This window comes from Pantherophis guttatus, chromosome 17 (genome assembly GCF_059756535.1).
Source record: "Pantherophis guttatus breed Tessera chromosome 17, ASM5975653v1, whole genome shotgun sequence".
In the NCBI taxonomy this organism is placed as follows: domain Eukaryota; kingdom Metazoa; phylum Chordata; class Lepidosauria; order Squamata; family Colubridae; genus Pantherophis; species Pantherophis guttatus.
Genome location: NC_142079.1, coordinates 517848 through 541772, shown reverse-complemented (window position 1 = coordinate 541772; position 23925 = coordinate 517848). Strand labels below are relative to the sequence as shown.

General features: G+C 53.8%; 1 protein-coding gene across 4 annotated transcripts in view; it reads left to right on the top strand.

Moving 5' to 3' along the window:
* Positions 1–22901, top strand: part of FAM222A (family with sequence similarity 222 member A) — a 57659-nt gene extending 34758 nt beyond the window's left edge. For all 4 annotated transcript variants that reach the window (XM_060681769.2, XM_087880579.1, XM_034428933.3 and 1 more), the window contains exons 2-3: positions 11623–11752; positions 21095–22901. In XM_060681769.2, coding sequence (XP_060537752.2) covers positions 11671–11752; positions 21095–22356 — 1344 coding nt within the window. In that variant the 5' untranslated portion in view covers positions 11623–11670 and the 3' untranslated portion in view covers positions 22357–22901. The remainder of the gene's footprint in view (positions 1–11622; positions 11753–21094) is intronic.
* The last annotated feature ends 1024 nt before the right edge of the window (positions 22902–23925 follow it).

The following is a 23925-nucleotide window of genomic DNA, read 5'->3' as shown; positions in this document are numbered from 1 at the left end:
ACCAGGGAAGGGCAGGGGAAAATGGCTGGTCGCTCGGCCACTCCATGGGCACCGCTCGGTTGCTAAGTGACTTGCTCCCCTGCGCACCTTCTCTCCGGAGAAGATGCCCTCCATAATTATCAGCCGGCTGACATTGGTGGAGAGCTGCCTGACACCCTCTCTCCCCTCCCCTCCGGAAAAAGCAGAGGCTGCATATGGTGCTGCCTTGGCCGGAGGGATCTGGACGATAAGGAAGGGACGGGCCATTTGTCCTCCCTGCGGGCTTTGCCTGCACTTGCACACCTTCAAGTGAGTCACCGCTCTGCTGTCTCGCCCGGGGCTGCCAGGCCTGGTGGGCCTGGAGGTTTCGGAGACTTTTTTTGTCTGTGGCCGTTTGGCCACAGATGGGAATTGAAAGGGTGAGCATCCCCCACTGTTTGAGTGAAATGCATTTCCTCCCTCCCTCCAAAACATACAGGTAGTTTAGGATGATAGAAAGGGACTCCAAGCCCAATATTTCACTCCCGCCCATCCCATTTACTTCCACTGCTTTCAGGATGGAAAAGCCAGCCCTTCCTCCCTTCCTACTGATCTCTCCTTGCACACGCATACACGCACCACCTTGGTGAGCCCTGCAGGAGAAGAGAAAGACCTTCTCTTATGAGGAGATCCGCATTTTGAAGGCTGCCCCTCCTGAAGAGGATGGGACAAAATCAGGGGGTCCCCCAGAGATGGGAATATCATCGCAGGAACTGCACAGGGACCCTGAAAGTCAGGCGGCATGCACATCTAATAACTGATGGTGATGATGGTGATGATGAAGATTATTCCCCGTGCCTTCTTAGCAAGTGGGAAGGAAGGGGGCTGCCCTTCTCCCCTCAGCCTTGCGCCTGCAGTGTGCTTTGTGTGTTGCCAGAGACGGCAGCTGGCCCGGTGGGGGTGGGTGGGGGTGGGGGCTGCGCAGAGCAGAGCAACAGAAGATGCATGCAGGTGTTTGCTTGGCTGATTCAGTTATTTATTGGCTTTCCAATGGGCTTTCTGTTTCTTCGACCAGCACAGCAGCTTCCGGTACTAAAAGGATAGAAGCAGCATTCCTGCAATTAAAAATCAGAGTTAAAATTAAACGTTGGAATACAATTAATCATTAAAAGCTTATTCTGCTTGCGGTTTTCCTATCCCATATAATTATCTCTAGTATTTCTAGGCATCCTTCCCACATCGGTTCCAGCTTGGTGCTTGCTTGTCAGTTTTGGATTATCTGCCAGCCTCCTATGGGGAAATCTGGTTGGAATTTCCCGTTCTTTGTGGCCAGACCTAGAATTCCTGAAAGTACCTGGCCCAAATTCCACCTGGGCCACCAGGGATCGCCTCCTTCAGCCCGTCCTTTGAAGCCACGTCCGGCAGGAGCCAGGAAAGGCAGCCGCGTCTCCTAACTGCTTCCAGTGGTGGATTTGATCTAGAGGGGAAATCTTGAATCCTGGGATTTGAGGATGGGTGAGGGGGCCTGTTCGCTCCAGGATGTGGCGATTCTTCCAGGCCACCTGAAGACTCTGGCAGAGGGCAGCAAGGGCAGCTCCGTAGCTGCTGGGGAGACCTTCCGTACAGGGCTCTGAATTATTGACTTGCATTTCTGGATGCGCCGTACCTGGGAGGACTTGCCGCTTGCAGCCTCTCCTGGTTTTTCCCAGCTTGGTTGGCTATGAGTGGTTTCAGCTCCCCCGCACGCCATGCTTGAGCCCCCCCCTTCCCACTCTGGGTTTGAACTTTGCAGAGTCCGGCTGCTTTTCCCCCAGTCGAGTGGATGGATTTAAGCACACCGGAGGTGCTTTTCCTGGTGAGATGAGACCGTCTGAGCCATTGGCATTATCCAACCCAGAGCAACTTGCTGGAAATTGCTCTTGCACAGTTGGAGAGCCCCCTCCCCTTTCGGTGTCTCAGGGCTGCGGCTTTCTTCCCAGCTGCCGCCCGCCCCCCTTTCCCGGGGTCTCACGATGGCTCTTTGCTGGAGAGGCACAGAAAGAAATCTATTTATGACTGCTGTAAACAACCTTTCAATAAAAACAGGTTAATGACCTGAAACCGACAAGAGCCTGCTGGGAATTTTTTATTGCCCGGGAAGACAATATTGGCGCTTTTAAGCCCCCTCCCAGGGCCGGCTGCACTTGGCCCCAGCCTTTCAGCCTCCTGAACTGCACACGCCCCCACGGCCCCCCCTGCCCGCTGCCCCAGCCGGCCAGATGCCAGAGGTCCCTGCAGGGCTAGGGTGAACTTCTGGACTCCCTGGGAGCCAAATGAATGTTGCTGCTGCTTCCCAGGAGAAGCCTTGGATCGAATGGAAGGAAGGAAGGGGGGGCAACGCTCCTCACCCCAAGATTTTAATTGCTTTGCATTTTCCCTCCTGCAGATCAGCGAATTGGCATTTTCATTCCAGAGAAAGGATCCTGAGATGCACAGGTTTTTCCTGGAGTCCAGGCTGGGGGGAAGGGGGGGGGCAGATCCTGATTAATCCCCTGCTTTGTGAATCCTCTCCTCCCCCACTTCTATCACCTGCTGGCTGAACTTTTGGGGTGTCAGCTTAAATGCAGCTGGGTAATTGCTTCTTTATGGTTCCAGTGGAATAAAAGAATCACAACGGCCGGCTGCCCCCCCCACCCCCCGCTCTACTTTGTAAGATGTAAAGGAAGGAAATCTGGGAAGGCAACCCACAGGGAGCCTAATGTTACTAAAGGGGGGCTGTGCTGTGCTCCTCCCTGGCCCTAATCCTAATTCTGCTCTCACTTCAGATGAGTCAAGCCTGGCATTTCCTGCACCTCAGGGGTCTTTGAGGGCACCTGGAACTCCCTGCCACCCAACAGTCATGGCTGCTGGCTCCCCTCAATGTAGAAAAGAAAGGGAAGGGGAGAGACTGAAGTGGGGTAGACCCCCCCCCCCCAACTCCTCGCGCCCGCATTATCTCTGTGAAACTTGGGTTTTGTTGGAAATTTGGCTTTGGGCTAGAGCAGGGGTCAGCAACCTGCGGCTTTGGAGCCGCATGTGGCTCTTTCACCCCTCTGCTGCGGCTCCGTCACTCAAAATATGCGTCACAACCGCCAATGTGCGACACCCGCCAGCACAGAGTTTATTGAGCTTTTCAACCATGGATAAATCCAAGAAAAGAAAAGTTTCAGAAGAAAACGGAATGTTTAATTCAACTACATAGGTTAGTTTTGTGGCCGCTCAAGAAATAGTCAGGCACGGGAAGGGTTTTGTGGCTCCCGGTGTTTTCTTTTCTGTGGGCAATGGGTCCAAAGGGCTCTTTGAGTGTTTAAGGTTGCAGACCGCTGGGCTAGAGAGATGGGCATTCTCCCTTGGAGGATGAGGGCTCGAAGGACTCGCACGGCAACCTGCTGGGCCTGGGATGTGTGTCTGTTAAACTGGTTTTTTGGGTGGGGGGCTGTGTTTCATCCCTTTAGCTGCCTGTTCACGAGGGGCACCTGTATTTTTATAGGCTGCTTTTGGATTGTGCTTGAGGGCCCTCTCTTGTTAGGGGGAAGAAGGCTCGCTCTGCAGCAGGTAACTGACCTGTCTGGAAATGGGTTGGGATGGACAATTTCCTCTCCGTAAGAAGAGATCTAAGGTTGTAATGTAAAGGAGGAATAAGACATTTATCGATGAATGTTCTTCAGCCTCTTTCTGGAGATGGAAAGCCTGTGACTGAGGGGTATGGGTATGGTAGTCCAACCCGTTTGGAAGACATGGGAGGGGGCTTTCTGAAACGATGGGCTGGCCAACAGAGAGAAAAGCAGGATGTTCTGTCTTTGCCTGGACAAGGATGTTGTTTGACGTCAAAATAGGAGGAAAAGGGACCCCGTGTAATTAACAGAAACTCTCTAAAGTCCTCTTGGCAACAAGTTGGTTTGAATGCAGCAGCCGGTTTGAATTGAAAGCTCTGCATCGGCGCTTAATGGGGACCGTCTAGCAGAAGTTTCAGCGTTCAGAATAACTTTCAATGCATCTCGTGCCTTGAAGCTTTTGGTGTTTGCAAAGTGGCTGATGGGGCTGACTTGGTTTCCTCAAGTTTTAATTTTGGGGGAGTGGGGGGGGGGCTTAAAGAAAAAAAGATTTCCAAGCATTGGCTCCTCTTCATTCATTCCTTCCGTTTTCATTCCGAAGGGGAAGACTCATGCCCTCTGCACATGCTCTGCATTCGAAGGTGGGACCGAGAGCCAGGCCTGAGGTTCTAGGAAGTCTCAGGGTAATCAGCTGGACCATTGCTGGACGTGGCCACCTCTTTTTGGGTTTCTGGGCCCTCCGGAAGAGCTGGCACATCAGACTCAACTCTTAGTCTCCCCAGCTGCCCCCTGTTCTCTGGAGCAGCCTCCCCCCCACCCCCCGTTTCCAGCCCTCGCTCTTCGTCCTGAGGTGCACCAGGGGACCTGGCCCTGGGGGGGGGGGGCGGGACAGAGCCCTGCAACTGGTGCAGGAGGGTGCTCCACTTCCGCCGCAAGATGGAAGTGGGAACCGGTGTCCTGTTTGGGGGTGTCTGGTTCCTTCTCGGCATCCCTCTGCCTTCCAGCAGTTGGAGGAGCCCCAACTCTCTGCCCGTGACTTTTCTTCTGCGGGGGGATCGGTTTCAATGGTGCACACACGTGAGTGAATGTGTGTTGCACAGGCAAAAGGGCGGACCCTCCTGTGCGGCTCCCCTCCCCCCGGCCCTCCCTCCCTGCCCGCCTCCCCAGCTGTTCCGGAGTTATTAATGCGCAGAGCCGATGACGGGCTCCCATTGTAATCATTAAAACTATTAGAAGGGAAATGTTCGCTCGGAGCGAATGTCGGCCTCTCTCGGCGTTCTGCTTTGCAAATGCTCACAATTAATGCCAATCAGAACTCGGGATGAAGCCAACTTGAAATCACGTCTGTTTGATCTCATTTGTCAGCTGTTGCCGATCCGTGTTGTACATTTTCATACAATTGCTATAAACAGAGAAGGAAGGAGGGATGGTGGCGGGGGGGGGGGCTCTCTGTGTGCCTTCTCTCTTCCTCCCCGCCCTGACACCATTTTCCCCATCACACCATTGTTGCCCCGGCTCATTTCAAGCGCTTGGCCTTTCTCTGCCTGCCATCGGGGTCTCGTGCGAGGGGAGTGGGCCTTTGTGCAGCCAGCTCCCTGCGGTTGAGAGGTGCCTCATTTTCTGACCCAATGGCGAGGTGACGTGGGCTATGGCTGGTTTGCAGTGATCCTCCTGGTGAATTTTGGCAGGGCTCCGAATCATCGAGGTGCTTTCTGGTGACCTTTCCCTCTCGACCTCCAGCCTGGACCTGCCTGTATTCTGCTTAAAAGCTGACAGACAAAGCCTCCCTGTCCCAGGGCAAATTGGCTCTAAACTCCTGGGGGGGGGGGGAAGTAAATGCTAAGACTTGGGAAATGCAAGGCAAAGATAAACCTTGAATGCTGATAAGGCAGTATGGAAGGAAGGATGATCCCGGTAGCTGCAGAACCGAGGAAGGGTCTCGGGAGGCCACCCAGATTGGCATTCAGAGCAAATTGGGGGTTGGGGTGGGGGTGGCCGAGTCTTGCCTTCTCCCTGCTTGCCCTTCCGAAGTGGTTCTCAAGGGCATCTTGGCTTAGCAGAGAGAGGGAAGCTTTTTGCACATGCTCCGGTGTCCCTGCTTCTAACCCTCAAAAGGAATGGCAGCCCCTTCCAATCCCCCGCGGAGTCTTTTAAGTCATGCCCGGGTGCCCTGAGCAACGATGCCCATCCTAGCAGCTCAAAGAAGAGGCTGAGTTGGGTGCTTGTCCGCCTCCCCCAAAGGAAGAGAAGGTAGTGCTTCTGATTCCCTTTTGCTGTTTTGACCCCTTACTTCTCTGGGCCTGGGGAGGGAGCCCTGTCTCCGCACTTGGTTGATGCTCAAGATCTTGGCTGGGTCAAGAGCTGTTTGGGCAGCCGGAGAGACCAAGCACCGGCCGTGCCCATGGCCACCGGCTGCCTTCGGCAGAAGCCCAGGGCTCCGAGGGGGTCACGTATTTTCATGGCCCCCAGTTTGATCGGCTGGCATCTGAGGTCGCCCTGGAAGGCAGGAGAGACTTTTCTGGCCTGGGGAGGCTGCATTCTGGGTGGCACCCCCACCCACCCCCGGTCACCCAATTATTTGCCTTGGCTATTTCATTTAAATTCTCTGCCCTCAAACCGTCTCTGTACAGCTTTTCTTCCTCGTAATCTGGCCTTTGAAACAACGGTGCCTGTGCAAAGCTGCCTCACTTTTCCTGCACTAAAGAGATGGAGACGGGGCCTCGCTCTCCGCCCGGGCCTCCCGCTGACGGCTCCTTATTTCAGCTCCAGCAAGAACAAAACTGCTGTTTCAAGGTCTCGTTGTTATAACAAGAAAGGGGGGGAGAAAATCCATAAATTGTAGAGCAAACACAATAATGGCACAACAGGGCACTTACGGTATTCATAATTCTCGCTTGTTTGTTACAAGATAAGAAATTAGCCCAGGCGGTAGAAGCTGATAATTTTCTTATTTATTTACTTCCGATATTTGTGGACCCTCCTTCAGGCAGAGAATTGTCCAGAAGCCAGTTTGCCAGCATTTAGGAAATGCAAATGAGCTGTAATTAGGAAAGTGTTTCTTCCTCCGCGTTTGAGGGGAGCCAGGTGGGCCAGAGAGGACTCTTGGGGGGGGGAGCTAAAATTAAAGAACCCTTGTTGCAAATCGCCACAAGCACCATGGTGCTGACATAGAAGTTATAGAATGTGCCCAAATACCACAAATTTGGCAAAGGCATTTTGTGGGGAGAAGAGGGAGAGTCTGGGGCAAGGAGGGAGCAGTGGACTATGGGGGTCTGTGTTTCTCAACCGTGGCAAGTTTTGAGGTGTGTGGACCTCCACTCCCAGAATTCCCAGCCAGCAGAGGAGTGGACGTCCACACATCTCAAAACTTGCCCCGGTTGAGAAACACAGACCTGCATCAATGATGGAGCACCTGCCTGGCCTCTGGGTCTGTCCCTTGATTCCTGGAGAGCCCCCCCCCTCGCCCTGCCAAGTTTGAGGAGGGGGAGGAAGAGGACCCCCATGCCTTTGGGGGTGACCAGGTGTGCAAAGATTGTGGCGCTGGCACAGAGGGGCCTCCAGAATCTTGGGTCGCAACCAAAGTTCATGCAAGCTTTTCACAAGCGTTAAAACTTGTGTTCCCCCCCCAAATGTACTGGCCGGTTCCTCCCTCCCCCGTTGGGTCCCCCCTTTTAATCAGCAGCCTGTGTGGCATGAAGCTGGCTGATCACACAAGGGGTGAGTGGAAATTACCCTTGACTCTTGCATGCTAATATAATCTTCAACCACATCTTCTGGGCTGCAGCTAAAATTGCTTTTTAGATTAACATTTAATTATTAACCGGATGCGCTCCTCTGTTCTCCCCTCCCCTGGTTCCCCAGCAGGCTCGGGGCTTGCTCGTGATGTGGGGGGGGCAGTCAGTTAGGGTATCTTCTCTCCCCCCCTCCCCAGGATGTATTAGCTGGGTTTCATGGAGACATTTGCAAGCAGGGAAGAGAGGTCACGCACACCCCGCCCCCCAAAGAGCCCGCCTGCCGTATTAGGCGCCTTAGGCAAGGTGCTGGTGAACTTTCCCGTTTGGGGTTTTATTTATTTGCCATAATTTACAGAAAGGTGACCCTTCTCCAGATTAACTCATTCCAGCACCCAAACTGTCAGCTCTGCTAATTGAGTTGCAGCCCTTTGGGGTTTTCAAGGTTAAGCATAAATTATTTGCAAGTGGCCTGAGTAGCAACTCACAGGAAGGGGGGAGGCAGAGCATGGGAGGGTGTGGAGAGGGGAATGGCGTGTGCTTCGGAGCATGGGCAGAGTGCCTCTGGGTCTTGGGTGCGAAGGGGAACTGGCTTTGTGTAATTTTGCATCCTTTGGACCCGGAAGGAAGTTAGACGCAACCGTTCAAAGCTTGGTGTGTAGTTTGCTGGATTAGGCACCTGTGCACCAGGGTTGTGATGCCCCTGAACACAGACCGTAATATTTGGCTCTCTGTCGAGCAATCGGGCTTAAGGCGGGTGAGCGTAAGGCCCTGGCAGGCTGGCATGAGCAGCATTTGAATAGGTGTGCCATGCCTTTGTCCTTCCTTCTCTCCACAACCTTAACAGGGCCTTCAAAACAGCCCTGCAAGGTAGGATGGGGGAGTTCCCGGGTCACCCAGTGATGTGTATGGCTGAGGGGGGGATTTGAAGCTGGCCTTCCTCTGCCCCCCTCAGTGCCAGCCTTGCAGAGCTTATTCCATACCTCAGCTGGTGCCCAGGATCATCAGATCACACAACCACAACACAAATAGAGAAGAACTCAAATGGCTGCATGAGACAATTCAACACAAAGTCCCCCACAAACTACCTCCAGAGGTGGCAGCGTTCATTGTTTGAATGCTTTTTTCAGCCAGAGCAAGTAAAGACCAGGTGGGCTATGACTCCCATCCAGCATTGCCATTGAGGGTGCTGCAGATGAGCTGGGATGGGAGTTGTAGTCCCAATACATCTACAAGCCACCATGTCAGGTGACTGCCACAGTGAGGGCTTGGAAGTTGGAGCAACTCTGGTTTTAAAATTCTCCGTGCTGCTGCCCCCCCCCCCCCCCCGGTCTCTCATTGGGACTCGAGGCCCCTTTTATCACCAACGGGAAGGTGCCAAAGGGCAGTCCTTGGCCTGCAGGGACAGGTGACTTTTGGGGTGGGGTTTATTGAAGTAGCAGGGACCTTGGGCTTATAAATAGCCCTGATTCTCACGGCAGCCTTTCAAAACCAGCAGGCGTTAGAGAAAAGGCTGTGAAAGGGGCACTTATATCCGAAAGGGAGGGGCTGTTCGCATGACTTCGAGAAGGCAGCTATTTTTAAAGGCTCTGCAATGGATGGACGTCTTGCCCTGGTGAGAGCGGCAGGGCCGGGCCCAATCCTGCAAGCGGGAGCTCCTTCTCTAGCCGGGAGGGCCCTTTCGAAGGCGGAGAGAATAGGAGGGGCGAGTAGCCAGCTGTCCTCAACCAGGGATGGAGTCATTGGCAGATGGGCCAAACTGCTGAGCCCGGCCGAGCTCTCCACCGATCCGGCTGGCAATGGAATCCAGGACACCTGGGATTTAACTCAAATGCTGAGGGAGCTAAGTAAGCCAAAACTTTTTTTGCTGAGCTCCATGACATCACGGCAGATTAGCCAATAAGCTGGGGAGATTTGCAGGCGGGTTGGGTTCAAAACGGGTTGCACCTCAGGGCTTTGGAGAAAGAGGCCGAATACGCCGGAATTTGGCTTCGCTTCGGTAGGTGGATGTTTCCGACAGAGAGCAGCTCTCAAAGAAAGAAAGTTTTTCCTCTTGGCAGTTCTGGAGCCGTGCCTTGTGCCCCTGCCAGGTGAAGCTCCTGCCACCTGGCCTGGGCAGGAGCCCCTCCCGGAGTGGGAAGGTGCCTGGCGGTCCAAATCCCTGAGCGGCTCCTTGGAGGGGGGGGGGGCTGTGGATCTGCCTGCAGGATTAACCTCAAGTGCCAGGAGGAGAAGCCAGGGCAGGAAGCTGAGGCTGGAGGCCCAGATGGCCAATCCCTCTTAAGACGGGCAGAGCAGCTGACACAGCCCTGCACACACCCGGGGGCTTCAAGGAGGCCCTGTGGCAGAGGGGGGGGGTCTCAGCTGCAGTAAGCACTTGCATCCATCCAACCTCACAAGGCAGCCAGGCACAAAGAGACCCGTGAGTGCAGAAGGGCCCAGATCTTCTAAGCCAACCTTACGGGCTTTGCCCTGCCTGGTCTTGAAGGCCTTGAACCCGAGATCGCTCTCTCTCTCATGCGAAGGTTCTCTCTTGCCCTGCTCGTGGGGGGGGGGGCGGCTAGGAGCCAGCCCCAGATCTTGCCAAGAGGGTCTTGGCCTCTTCCCTGCTCAGAGCCAACCCCAGTGGAGGATGTGATGGTGAAGGGCTGTGGGCCCTTCTGGGGGGGGGGGCTGGGCCTGCTCCCCTGCAGCCCCTCGCTTTGTTTGGACCGCTCCCCTTGAATGAAACTGCTAGAGAGGAAGGCCAGGAAATGGACCCCCGGCTCTTGCATGGAAGAGTAATCGAGGCCCGTTTTTCTGGCCTCTCTCTTCTCTTGCAGACAGTAATAGGCGAAAATTGGCTGCGAGACAGAATAAAAGTCCTTTCAGAGTAAAAATCGCTTCTTTCAAGGTATCTTCATGGAAAATAAAATAGCTGGTGATGATGAAAAGTGCCTCAGACTTTGGTTTTCTTTTCTTCTCCCTCTCTCTCTTTTAGAGAAAGGCTGGTACAGATGGGGGGGGGAACCTAGATTGAGATAATTATGTAGTAACGAACTCTTGTGGTGAAATTAGCATCTTAAGAGAGATAGTGAAAAGGGCTTTTATTCCTGAATGCTGCATGAGTACCAGGAACAGGAGCTTGGCAACTCCAGGCGCATGTTCAACAGGAGCAGCAGCAGCAGCAGCGGATGTTTTGGGTTCCTCCGGCCGCCACCTCGGCTCCCTGGCGAGAAGCCTTGCTTGCCTCTAGCCCCCTCCGTGGGGCGTGCAAACCCTGGGGAGCCAGATCTGCTTCCGTGGGGAGGCATGGCGGCTGGGCAGAGGCCCCGGGTGAAGCCGGAGGGGCCGGTGGCGTCTTTTGGGAGGCAGGGATGCTGTGAGGACCAGAGCGGATGAGACCCTCTGGCTGGACATGGAAAAGTTTTCCCTCCCTCCGGCTGAGGAAGGAGGGTTGAAGATTTAGGCAGCTCCGTTCTCCGATGGTGAGAAGCCACATCCGTCGTTTTCAGATTTCTGGCCAAAGCAGCTTCTGGAGCTCCAGGAAAGGATCGCCTGGACTCCTTCCCTGTGCCAAGATGCCCCTCCTGGGTGACAGCCAGGAAGGACCCGCTTGCTGGTGTCCCCTTTGCTCATTTAGCAGCCGGGGGGCCTTCAAAGCGCCTCCCCCCGTGCTGTCCATTGTGTGCAGGGAGAAAGAAGGACACCCGGGTGAAAAAATCGCTCTGACAGAACCATTAACCGTTCACTCCAGTCCGAGGCGACAGAGTGGATGCCCCATCTTGATTGGGACTGAAGGGAGAACATGCCCGGGGGCCAGAAATCCCGTAGCAGCCGAGAGAGAGAGAGAGAGAGAGAGAGAACTCCTGTCGGTTGTTTTTTCTCCAACGGGTCTCCGTTTTTTAATTTCACTTGCAAACTGTGGGGCTTCTTGGAGGGACCCTCGATGCCCCTCCCGAGTTGCTCACCTTGGCAGGTGTGGGAGCTCTTGCTGGGCTGCTCTCGAACACAGTCCCTGCCCTAAAATTGTCTCAATGCAGCCGTCGGTCGAGGGCAAGACCTCTCTGCCACGTCCTCCTGGCACTTGGGTGCCTGCTGCCCTTAAGGGAAGCTGATTGCCTGGCTTTGCCACGCTGGCTGGGGAAATCTGGGGGTGCATCCATGTTAAAGTAAACAAGGTTGTGAAACTGGTCAAGAAGCTTGGAAATGTTGATGGTCGGTAGAATCTTTGCTTGTCCGATGTGCACAGCACCCTGTGAAGCTGAAACCCTGCATGAAACTTTCTTCCCTGGCGATGTGTGATGCTGGCGGAGGGGTCCCCCCTCCCAATTTCTGGCTGATGGACTGACCCCCTTCCTCTTCTCTGGGATTCCTTGCAGGGTCTTCTGGAGTGATGCCACCAGAGCCGTCTCGCCCTCTCTTCCGCCATGTTGGCCTGCCTGCAGAGGACCCAGAACCCACCGAGGCAGCCTCTGGGTTGTCCGAATAAGGCCCCGGAGCCACGCAAGGGTGAGTCGCTCTAGGCTGGTGGCAAAGGAGCCGGTCCAGCTGTTTGCAGCAGAGGCAGCCCCCCCCTTGTCTTGGAGTGGTGGTCCCTGGCAGAGGAAGAGGCTCTTGGCATGAGTGCCATGGTGGGTGGGGGCACTGTTAGGCCATCTACCCTCCCCTCTAATTCCCCATCAGGCCCATCAGGCTTTCTGCAGCTGAGAGGAGGCGGCCTTTTTGCAGAAGCCGTAAAGGAGTTACCTTAAAGTGGGTCCCCAAAGGTCACCCAGCAAAGCCCCTGTCCCTCGTCTCTCAATCCAAAGCTGTGATTAAATGTGTAGGTAATGAGCCCGGCTTAGGCAGGCAGTGTTGACCTTTTTGGCTGCGGAGGCACATTAAGAGTCTCAAGGGATTATTGTGTGTTTTAAGCGGGAGGGTGGTGGTTGTTTTTTCCATGATGGTTCTCCTTTCTGCCAGCGCTTCCTAAGTGCAAGGACCCGGGCTGGGCTGGGGTGGGGTGGCTGCAGGGGCTAGGCCCCCTTTTCCCTGCCTTCCGTGGCTGAGCAATTCTGTCATTGAAGAAGGAAGGGGCTGAAGAATCAGAAGCGGCCGGAGATCAGGCCGGCCTCTTTCTTAAGAGCTTTAGAAAATGGCCTTCCGTGCCCCCGGCTGGCACTGATCCTCTGCGGACCTTGTGCTACCCCAGCCTTCTCTCCGCCTGGCACCAATTTCTCCTTGCCAGGAGGGCCAGGCTGGGTTTTTCCAAGGGAGACTTTACCGGTTGTCCTTCTGCCTGTTTTCATTTGTTTAATGCTGGAGAGGAGGATTTGAATTGAATACTTGATTTGGCCAAGTATTATTAGACGCACAAGGAATTTGTCTCCGATGCAGAAGCTCTCGGTGTCCGTGCAAAATAGCAGAATAACGACAATCATCGTCATCATAATATCAATAAACTTTCAGGCTTCCAATCTTACTTAGCCTGAGTTTTAACTGGGCTCAGGCTGAGTTTGTTTGGGTGGATTTACTTAGTAAGAGGGAAATCAGATCTCTCTCACCCTCCCCTCACTTGCCTCCCCCCCCCCAATTAAGGGTCAGGGAGCCCCCACCCTGGGCATCTCCTTGCCAAGGCAGTTGTTCCCCTTAGCTGTTTGTTCCACCCACAGAGGAGAAGCTGCGCCAAGGGGCACATAGGGGGCCAGTGGGGAAGTTGGGGGGGGGCTTTGCCTTAGCCTGGGGGCATTGAGGAAAAGGGGGGGTGTCTGTTTTTGTCCTGTCCTTCCAGATTGCTCTCTCAGTAATCAGGAACGATAGCGCTTCTTAAAACTAGACATGATTTAGAAGCGCCTCTGATTACTTAATTTGCTCCCAAGTATCTCGGTAATTATCTTTATGGGCCTTATTTCATGTCCTCTGGCTTCCTTTCCGTCAGCATGAAATAAGTCGGCCGCCCAGCACGGCCTGCCACGGCTGCAGAATCCTATTACGCACCCGGGCCGTTGATTAATTTCGGTATTAATTTTGCATCAAAGGTGTGCCTGCTAATAATATTTGCCCTGCTGCCTGTGCTGGAGCTACAGAAGAGAGTGACGTCCCCCCCCCAGGCTTTTCCAGACCCCTCCCCTCGCTTTCTGGCACACACAGCTTTGCCCAGAGCAACCCGGCTGGCATGGTTCCTTAGCAGGTTGGTGAGAAGACGGGTGCTCTCCGGTGGGCACCCTTCACCCACTGCCCAAGTGCCTGGCAGAGACGGGGGAGGGGGAAGGCCAGCAGCTTCTTTCCAAGCCAGGCCCGTGAGGGGCACAGCACCTTTCCAGAGCTGCCCAGCCAGAGCCCTGCCGGGCAGCCCCCCTGTCCTGAGAACTGGAGCTCCCCAAACCCAGGGAAAGCTGGGGGATTTTGAGACCGGATTGCAAAAATGAAAAGAGTTTAAGGAGAAGTGCCAGGAGTGGTGCCGGCAGTTGTGGGGTGGCCCAGAGCATCAATGCTCTCTCATGCATTCTGCCCAAGAAATGCCCACAGAGCATCTGGATGGATGTAGGAGAAACGGGCCCTCAAATTCTTATGCAGGTCCCCAAAGGTAGTAATCAAATGCTTGACTGCTCATGAGACAGAAGGTCCTAAACAGGTGTCAATAGAGGGAAATATTTGCAGCTCAGGGCTGAAATGAGGGCTCCTTGCTACTCTCTGAGCTGGGTGGTTTTCTCGCAGACGTTTCATTACCAAGCTAGGTAACAGCATCAGGGCTAGAAGAGAGGGAGGAGGAGGAGGAGGAAGGGGTCCTTGGGGCTCTCTGAGCTGGGTGGTTTTCTGACAGACTTGTGAGGATGTTCCCTAGTTTGGGTCCTGAAACGCCTGCAAGAAAACCACCCAGCTCAGAGAGCCCCAAGGACCCCTCCTATCAACCGTGTCCCTGACTGACTCCTTTGACCTTAGATCCCATCTTCCTCTCAGAGTCCGGGCGATGATGGTCCCGGGGAAGAGGGCAGAGCCGCATAATCCTCCCTTAATTGAATTAGTGCATACGGACAAGCGTCTTCACCAAAGCACAACCACTTTCTTTGTGGGCAAACAAAGCACAATCTGTCCCATTGTGATGCAAACACAGCCCTGTTTCTTCCACTTGTCACAGCGCAAACTAAGCGTTTTACTTTTTAGTGGCTCAGAGCGAAGCAGCCTCCCTCCTCCTCCTCCTCCTCCTCCTCCTCCTCCTCCTCCACTGGGTGAACCCACTGCAAGCCTCGACTAATCAACTTCAGAAGTGCCTGTGTGGCTGAGCTCCTCCTTTAATAGCTGGGTTGCCCTGTGAGGCGAGGGAGGGCCTCACCCTGAGCACCCAGCTGGCTGGTGCATCTATGGGGGGAGGCAGGCGGTGGGCACCAGCCAGTGGAGATTGTGCCCTTAAGCAAAGCACCAGCCTGCCCGCTCCGCTCTGCTCTGCTCCTGCCACAAATCGGGGTGGGCGGTAAGAATGAATCGTTCCCTCCTGTGAATTCCCAGGGGCCTGGCTGTTGCAATAAACAGGAGGATCTCTGGGCTATTCAGAAAAGCCATTCCAGCCAAGGAGGCCCTGTGGACAGGCTGCAGCCGCCTCCTGCCGGGGACCCCACGGCTCCTGGCTTGCACCCTTTCCGCCTGTGCCCTGGGGAGTAACATGCAACCATCGCTTAAGTGGGAGGGGGGCTCAACCCTGAGAAGTCGGTGCTTCATTGCTTTTATTTGTGAGTAAGCACAACTCAGGCTGCTGCGTGTCCCTTTGGCTGCTATTAAGCAGAAAAGCAGCGAGTAAGTCAAATAAAGGAACAGTAGTGATAAATGTTTCCCAGGGGAGAAGGGGGAGGCTTAGGGAGCTGGGCTGGCCTGCAAAGCTCCCCGTGGATGAAAAGGCTGAAGGGGGCTGCCCTTGGGGCTGAGATGCTTAGGGTCTCTTGGCCAGCCGGCCCCCACCTGCTTTCTCCCTGCCTGTCCAGTGCCCTTCTGCAGCCCACCTGCAGTTGCTCCTCCAAAGGGGAGCAGGGACTTTCCAGAGGGAACCTCCACTTTTGAGAACCATATCCACGGCATGTCACTTCCAGGAAGAGGGATGAGCACCAGGCCACAGGCCGCCTTGTGGGTTGGGCAAGCCAAAGGCCATTTGTTTGTTACACAGGACAGTTTCTGGGGCATAAAAAACAGGGGGGGGTTGTTTCCTCGGGGGGTGTATTTGCTGGATCCTTCCCCTCTTGAAGGGACCTGGTGCCCTTGGAGCCTGCAAAGCAGCCAAGCTGCACCTCCAAAGGAGCTCCGGCTCTTTCTGTGACGCATTTTGTCACCCCCATTTTGCCCTGGACTCTCCCAACGCAATGAGTTTGCCGTAGGTGCCATCTGTCCTTCGGCGGCTGAGCAGTGCCAACCTCGGTCTCTTCTCTTGCCAGACTTTTTATAAACTCGGCATTAAATTCCGAGCAGCTGACAGCCACGTGTGGGGCCAGCCGAGGCGGAGGGTGATTCATCCGAGTGAAACCATTCTGCGGGCCTTCTAGGAACCTTTAAGTGTCTTGGGTAGAAATGCAAGCTTGCTTTCCTCGGGCAGCGTGGCAAGGCCTGGCTTTGGCAGAGGCCCTGCTTGGTATTCAGGGAGTATTGGAAAATCTGTTAATTCAGGAGCAAAAAAATCCATATTTAATAGTTTCTCAGTGGAGATTCCTGTCTATTTCAGCTGGTTTGCTCTGAGTTGGTGCCGCTTGCCAATTGTGCAAATATGAATTTGATTTCCACTTGGCAGAGGAATACGGGTGGGGGCCTCCCAGGGAGGGATTCGCAAGGTGGCTTTGCTTTCAAGCAGATTCCCCTCTTCCGTGTTTCAGGAATCCTCCCCTCCCTCTTCTTTGGGGTGGGGGCCTCCTTTGGACCCCCACAAAACATCTGCCAAAGAGAGGGTCATTTTTCTCAGATTTTTCTCAGTTCCTTGCTATTACATTACATCTCCGGGCTACGGACAGGATATTTACCTAATTGGAAAAGGTGAAAAAAAGACCAGAGGCGGTGAACTTGGCCAGCTCTGTCCTCCTTCGCCCAAGTTCACTTTTCTCACCCCTAACTGGGTGTGCAAAGCACGGCCGATGGATGAGCATAGCATGCCAGGACAGAAAGTGGGTGTGTATCTCAGTAGCCAGGATAAGTGTTCATGCTGGTGGAAATTTGCACGGCCTTGGGCACTCTTGATTCTGCAGATTCTCTAAACCAGAGTTTCCAGAGTTGACCACCCGGGTCCATCCTGGTCAAATGTCTGTCTAATCTTTTGCAAGCCTCCAGTGATGGAGCCATCGCTACAGCTTCAGGCTGCTCCATCCTTTGCGATGAGAATCTGCAGGATCCCTGGCCGTTGGGGAGGGTCCAGCCAGCCCCTCCCTCCAGTCCAGACCAATTTCCCAGGGCTGGACCTGGGTTCCCCCCTCCCCCCCATCTGTTGGCCAATTTGGGTGAGCCGAAAGTCCTTCTGTTTCAGAGCTAATCTCATCAGCCGTCCTGGTGGCTCCAACTCAGCGTCCCGGATGTGCTCCCAGCTCCGAATAATATCAAAAGCCATCAGATGATTATCCTGGGCCGTGCATTTTTCCATTTACTGTAATAAAATACTGAAGAAACAAAACAATTTAAAATTCTAATAAAATTCAAAGCCTATCTTCGGCAGCCGGGATGATTCAATTATTTAGCTGTTATTGAATGCAAAGTCAGGGAAATTGAACAGCTTGCAAGACGGAGAGGAAATTTTTGCTCCTGACGGGGATTTGGGGATCTTTTTTCCCCCTTCCACCCTGAAAAATACGAGGAGATGAGATGAAATGGAGACAGGAGGAGCTGATGGAGGAAATGAAACGCCTGCCTGTCTTCTCCTCTGATATTTTTCCAGGGAGGTTTAGCTTCCTGAAAGATGAGAAATACAATTTCTAAATATATATATAATGTTACTCTTGCATTTTCCTTGCTGAAGGCCTCAAAGCAGTTGACAGAAAGAAAAGGCAAATTGCAGAATAAGATACTTAAGTTGAAACAAAAGAAGCTTCAGTAAACAGACAGTTTGGAGGATTCTGGATGGCTTTGAGCTCGGTAACTTTGCACTGCAGGTCACTTCAATGTACTTTTAAAATAGGTATCACTTTAATTAGAATGGATTAAATTGGGTCTTAACACAAGCTTTTTCTAGGTTAATGGGCTTATGAAATGACTTTTTCCCCTAAAAAAGAAGTATTTAATCTTTAAAGGTGCACAGACCTGCTTCCTCCCCATTCCACACAAGCCTGCATACTTGTTAATGAAAGGCGTTAAAAACATTCTAAATTAAATATGGCGCAGTCTCACCCCTGCTTTAACACCCACTGAGGATTTTGAATGGTTGAGGGTTTTTTCTGACAATTCTTCACTCCTGTTTGGGCCCCGGTTGCTTTTCAGGTTCAGCTACTGAAACTCCTGGTTTCCTTTGAAAGGCAGGACAAAACCAGGTCACTAACATACCAGTTTTCTCATGTGGCATTAGCAGAATTAGGAGAGTGTTTGTTTTTGAAAAATGGAGTAATTCTAAAAAAAAGAAGAAGAAGCAGCAGCCAGTTGGGGAGTTCCAGAAGGAGGCTAGAGGCCGCACTCTGGCCACTGGTGCCCAGCCAGCCTCTCCCGGAAGCCCCCAGGCCCAGCTTGGAGGGCAGGGGAGAGCAGAAGGGGAGAGCCCCCCCACCCTGGGCCAGGGAGCAGGCCCTGTCTGTGGCCGCTTGGCGTGGCGGAGAGCGAGGGACATGCCAGCGGTGCAGGCCGGTGGCAGCCTGTCAGGGCAAGTGTGTGGTGGCACAATGGCGAGGTGCCGTGAAGGAAAGCAATTACGGTCCGTTCGAAAGCAGTAATTACTGTGGGGAGGGAGGGACGCTTGCCAGCCGAGCTCCGAAGCGCACCGGGAGCCCCACGGAAATTGGTTCCTCTATCATTTTCACAGCAGGGCGCTCAGCATTCCCCCAAGAGGTGACAACATGGGGAATTTGTGGCTTGTCATATCCAGTCTCTGCTTGTGCTCGGCAGTGACAGAGTCGGTCTCCCTCCTCCTCCAATCTGTGAGGGTTTGTGGGGGGCAATTTCTGCCCTCCGGAAGGCAAAGGCGGCCAAGGGAAGCTGCGGACAACCTGCACTGTGATTTTGAGGACACAAAAAGGGGTGGGGGTTGGGAATTGGGCAGATGGGCCCTGCAGGATGGCTGGGGCCTCTCTCTCTCCACCTGGACTGCTGTTTCCCCTCCTGCTAACCCTCCTGCCAGGAGCCATGGCATTAGGGATGCCATCATGTCAGTGGCTCATTAGTGTCACTGTTCATAGAATGCTGGCAGGGATTCCCCTCCCCAAGGACCGCAGGGTCATCACGGCCGGGAGCACAGAAGTGCCCTCTGCCTGCCTGGCTGGGAGAGGATTTCAGAAGCCCCCAAGTTGCTCCTTCTGGGTCCTGACAGGGCTCCGTGCCCCGTGGCTCCCTTTCTCCAAGCATTGCCCTTGGCACCCCCAGCAGGCACCGCAGAGGGGCCATCGGCTGGGAATGGCATCCCCTCCGCCTCACTTGCCAGGATTGGGGAACGGAAGCCTGACTGGGCTTTTGCGGGTGCCCCCTTTCTGCCTGAGAAGGATGTGGGGGCACACGGGTGTTTTGCTCCAGCAGCTGAGTGCCTCGCCCCTTAATCGCGGGTTTCCATTAAGCCAGCAGTCATTGAAAAGCTACGTTGGCCAGGCATCCCCCATTCCATTAACGTTACGGGCTTTTTACAGGTGTCTGGAATAAGCCTTGTTATTAACCAGGCTATTAAGTCAATTAAAACCTCGTCCTTCGAGCTGCGTTTAATGTAGCTGCTGGCGGAGAAGGGAGGGGAGAAGAGACCGGTTGCTTTTCTGCCACAGCACAAGCGGGCACTACCTTGGCGCCCAAAAGGGGTGGGCGTACGGACAGGGCTCCGAGAGTTGGCAAGCGCGGGGGACTTCCTCACGCCTCTCTTTCCAAGGAATCGGTATTTGCCAGGGCGTGCAGACTTGCAGCAGGACACTCACGTGGCATCCACCCCCCCCCAATAGCTTTTGGCCTGCAGACCGGCAGGGCTGTCATCTGGAGGCTCCCCTCCCTCCGTTCCCAGAGCCTGCCACCTTGGAGAAATACACATTTTACATGTTTGGCATTTCAGGTCTTGAATCCTGCCCCTCCGTTGAGACAGTTGGATGGTTCTTGCCATGTTTTATTTCCCTGGACTCTTTGCGAATTCTTTTGGTATTTACTTTTTAGTGTTTTTTCTTTAATGATCGCAAACTACCTCTGAAGCAGATCTCTGCCACCCTTGAAGGAGCCGAGAAGGAGCCTGGCTTGGTTTTAGAAAGTGGCAGACAGGCTATTCTGAGCTTGCTTTCGAAGGCGAGGGTGGGATTGTCACAGAGCAAAAATAGGACTTTCAGTCAACCTTTTTTCTTTGGCTGCCATCTTTCCCAACTGAGTTTGGGGTGACAGACTGGGAGAAGGATGGGGGGTGGGGGGTGTAATTCTCCCTTATTCTTTGCATCTTCCCCAAACCCTTCCCCTCTTCTCAGCAAGACCCTCTTTTCAGAGGCAGCCTCTTCAGACACCTAATTTATTCAATCTATTAGATAGATTTTGTAGATTTAATCATTTTCACAGTTGGTGGCTCATTGGATACTCAAGATAAACTCCAAATGAAAGCATAATGGAAACAACAAATGAGTTTTCACACCAGAAGCTAGCCCAAGAAAGGAGTTTGAGAGAGGCAGAATCCATATAATCTCCCTCTCTCCCTCCGTTCTCTTCCTCGGAGCCGTCTTCTGCTGACTACAGTAGGTTACCACAGTTAATTTCACCAGTTTTGTTCATCTGTAAAATTGCATAAAAGTGACATTTTTGTGCTCATTATAAGAAGTGCTGATTTATAGCTGGTAAATGGATTTTTTTCTATTTTTTTCCAACGGAGCGCTCATAGTGCCACAAAGCATCCATGAAATTGCTTGTATAATATGGTTTAAATCCAATCTTTCAGAGCCGTGCTTCCTCCCCCCACCTTCCCCCCTTGGTGTAAAGAGACATTTCCACTGTTCCCGTAAGGAATTGCTGCCGCCCTCCTATAAACAACCTTGGGAGTCCAAAAAGGACAGTGGGACGATCTTTTAAGAACACGGAATCTGTTTGGAAGAATGAAGACAAATTAGCTTCCTTTAGAAATGATCAAAGCGAAGGGGGAACCCAGTGTTGGTTGAATTGTTTTGAGTGACTCTGGTGCTCGACAAGAGCCTCCACAAGCAGGGGCAGAATACCAGAGAAGAAAAGAGGGGGGCCAGCCACATCATAGGGTTGCTGGAGCTGGCGGAGAGAGTGAGGCCATTTGATGAGAATTTACTCCTAGGGCGTGCAGTTGGGACCGTCAGCCCTCACTCCCAGGAGCGAATTCTGCAGCTGGACCGTGCAAAGACTGCTCTGTGTTCTCAGCTGAGCCGAGGTCTGGCGGTTTCCCTTCTGTCTCCCAGAATTGGGGAAGGGAAGGCATTGAAGCTAAATGGGCTTTGCTGGTTTTGCTTTCCGGAGGGTCCTTTGCCTGCAGAAAACGCTGTCCCTGGATTACCCAGGGAGGACGGATTACCCAGCTTTTATTTTCACTCAGTGTTTCTTAACCCTTGGCAGGCATGGGTGGACTTCAGTGCCCAGAATGCCTCAGCCAGCCACAAGTCCATCCTCCTTACGATGGAGAAAGGCTGCTTAAGCAAGAAGCATCCCGGTCAGCGTTAATTGTGCAGAGCGCGCTCTTGTGACCTCTAGGGGTGACTACAGGCATTACAGCATATCACATATCTTCCTGGTCTCTCCTAGGTGAAGCCATGGCTCCCATCCGTTCCCCGCGATACCCCAGCCCAGCTGAGCTCGACGCTTATGCACAGAAGGTGGCAAACAACCCTCTCACCATCAAGATCTTCCCCACCAACATCAGGGTCCCCCAGCACAAGCACCTTAACCGGACGGTGAACGGGTACGACACGATGGGCCAGCGCTACAGCCCCTACCCTCTGCACGCCAGCAGCTACCAGGGCCTCCTGGCCGTCGTGAAGGCATCCGCCGGCAAAGGGGCCGTGAAGAGTGCTGAGGGCAAGCGGACTAAGATGTCCCCTGCCCACGTGGCAGTAGCCCCCTACTCAGTGACGAGCACTTTAGCACCCGGGCCGTCCTGCGCAGCCCAGCTCGGCTATCCTGGTGGCCAGAAGCAGATGGAGGCGCCCGTCCCTCCCAACGTCACGGTGGCCGCCTCGGTCGTCCCTCATGCCGGCCGGAGCTTGGTGCTGCCCCAGGCCAACCTGCCCTCCATCCAGAACATCATTTTTCAGATCAATCAGCAGTGCCAGGCTCAGGCTGGGCAGCAGATGTGCCAGGGGGTGTTGGTGGCCAACCCCAGCCCGGCCAAGCACGGCACCGCGAGCAGCTTCACTACAATGGCTACGGTGGGGGCAGCAGTGGCCTACACGGGTGCCGTGTTGCCGGATTGTCGGAAGGGCGCCGAGCTGGTGACCGGCTCCAACCCGGGCAGTGGCCTGGCGGGACCCAAGCCGGGTCTCTACCCAGACAGCATGGATTATCTGCTGTGGCAGCAGAAGCAGCCGCCGCTGCGGATGTACAGTGCGGGCAGCGGGGGGGCCGTCAGCAAGTCGCCCGAGGTGTGTGCTGGGCTCTTGCGTGCCTACCCCGTGAGCGGTGCCAACGCTGCGGACAAAGTGAGCTCTTCGCCCTTGAACTGTGTGGGTGTGCACGGGAATTTCTCGGTGGGGCAGTACTTCACCCCCGCTTGGAACAGCGTCTTGGTTACACCCAACAGCAGCGACTGCTACAACGCCCAGGAGCTGCCCACTGGGCCCCGGGACCTGGGCCTGCCCCCCTCAGACGGGCTGCCCAGCCTGCCCAGCAAGGCGGCGTGCAACACCTCCATCCTCAGCAGCAGCCTGCAGTCCCTGGAGTACCTGATCAACGACATTCACCCGCCCTGCATCAAGGAGCAGATGCTGGGCAAGGGCTACGAGACGGTCTCTGTGCCCCGCCTCCTGGACCACCAGCACGCCCACATCCGCCTGCCCGTCTACAGATAAGGGCAGAGGCGCCCCCGGACCAGGCTGCCCATAGTGGGGACACAGGAAGGGGTCATACGGCTAAGGATGTGAACAGGGAGATTTTGCTGCTATTCCGGGGGTGCTCTGTGGGATGAGAACGGGTGCATGCCTTCCTGCGGGCATTGCCAGCCGGACTACCTGGGAAGCCCCCCCCCCATCCTCTTTCTGCCCTGGGTGACGCCTGGGGGCATTTGAAATGCATCGTGACCGGGGGAGGGCAAGGAAGGGTGCAGACTCCCCCCGACCCCTCCCATTAATCCAGGGGGGCTTAGTGATTCTGCCTCCTTTCTAGATGAAGTCTGTAACTTGCACTGTTTCGATTTAAAGCTAATAATTGGGGTGGGGGCGAAGGTCTGGAGGCTTGTCTAAAGAAGGAAAAAAACACTTGAAAACTTGAAGTGACTTTTTTTAGTTTGAACCTGCTGTACAGTTTTTGGCTGCTATAAGATGGATTTTCCCACCCCTCCATCACATCAGCATAACCCCAGGAGGTTTCTGAATTAAAACATTTATTATTATTATTATTATTATTATTATTATTATTATTATTATTATTATTATTATTATTTCATTTTTAAATAGCAGTATTTCATTTCATTACTTGTCTGCGTGTGAGAACCAGGAAGACCAGAAGGGGAGGGGAATGGGCCTTTGCAGAAGAGAAGCGCAGTGTTGAAAAGGAGGAAGGTCTCCGGTCTTTTTACTTTAATCCTTGCTTGGAATCCACCTCTGTAGCACCTGGGTGCAGATGCCTGGGTCAAGAAGGCCTGGGGGGGGGGAACGAAATCCTCTAAGGGTCAAGGGTCATTCCCTTGGGTCCCCCCCATCCCCAGCTGGGATGTGGCCATTGCAGGCCGAAGTGACGTAGATGGGCTGCCAGAAAGCGTGGGAAGGCAAGCTGTGTGCGTGTGCGTGCGTGTGTGAATTGGCCATTCCAGCCCCTGGGAAAGGGTCATCCCTCGTCCCCCCCTCTCCCTACCCAGACTGAGCCCTAGAAGCCTCCGAGGGATGAGTGGTGGGTTCTTCTGTCTACAGGAGTCAGGAGCATCCAGTGCCCTACGGCGTGTTCAGCTGCAGCCTGTCTTAAGGTGGGGGGGGGGAGGCTCTTAGCGTTTCGCATACTTTAATTTCCGCCTTTAAAAGAGGAAGAACGGCGGCTTCTGAAAAAGCCCTGCTGGAATTAGGGGTTCGATGCCAGGTGACTTGCTTGGCAGGCATTTCAGATTTTCCCCGTTAGAGACGGAGAGGAGGGGGGGCTCCAAATGCAGAGGTACTGTGTCCTTCACCACCTTTTCCAGCACTAAGTGCATTTACAAATAAACTGAGAATGTGTTTTTATACGAAAAAGCAACCATTATATTCTACTGTGAGAAGTGCTCTCTGCACTGTATTGTTCTGAAAATGAGAGAAAACAAAACAAAACTAAACAAAAAGCTTGGAAAAACCCCCCAGAACCCTTCTCTCCAGTGTCTGTCTTTTTTCTCTTCCCTCCCCCCCCTCCCCCCCTCCGAAGACATTAAATCTGGGCTGTCACTGGCTCCGTGTTCT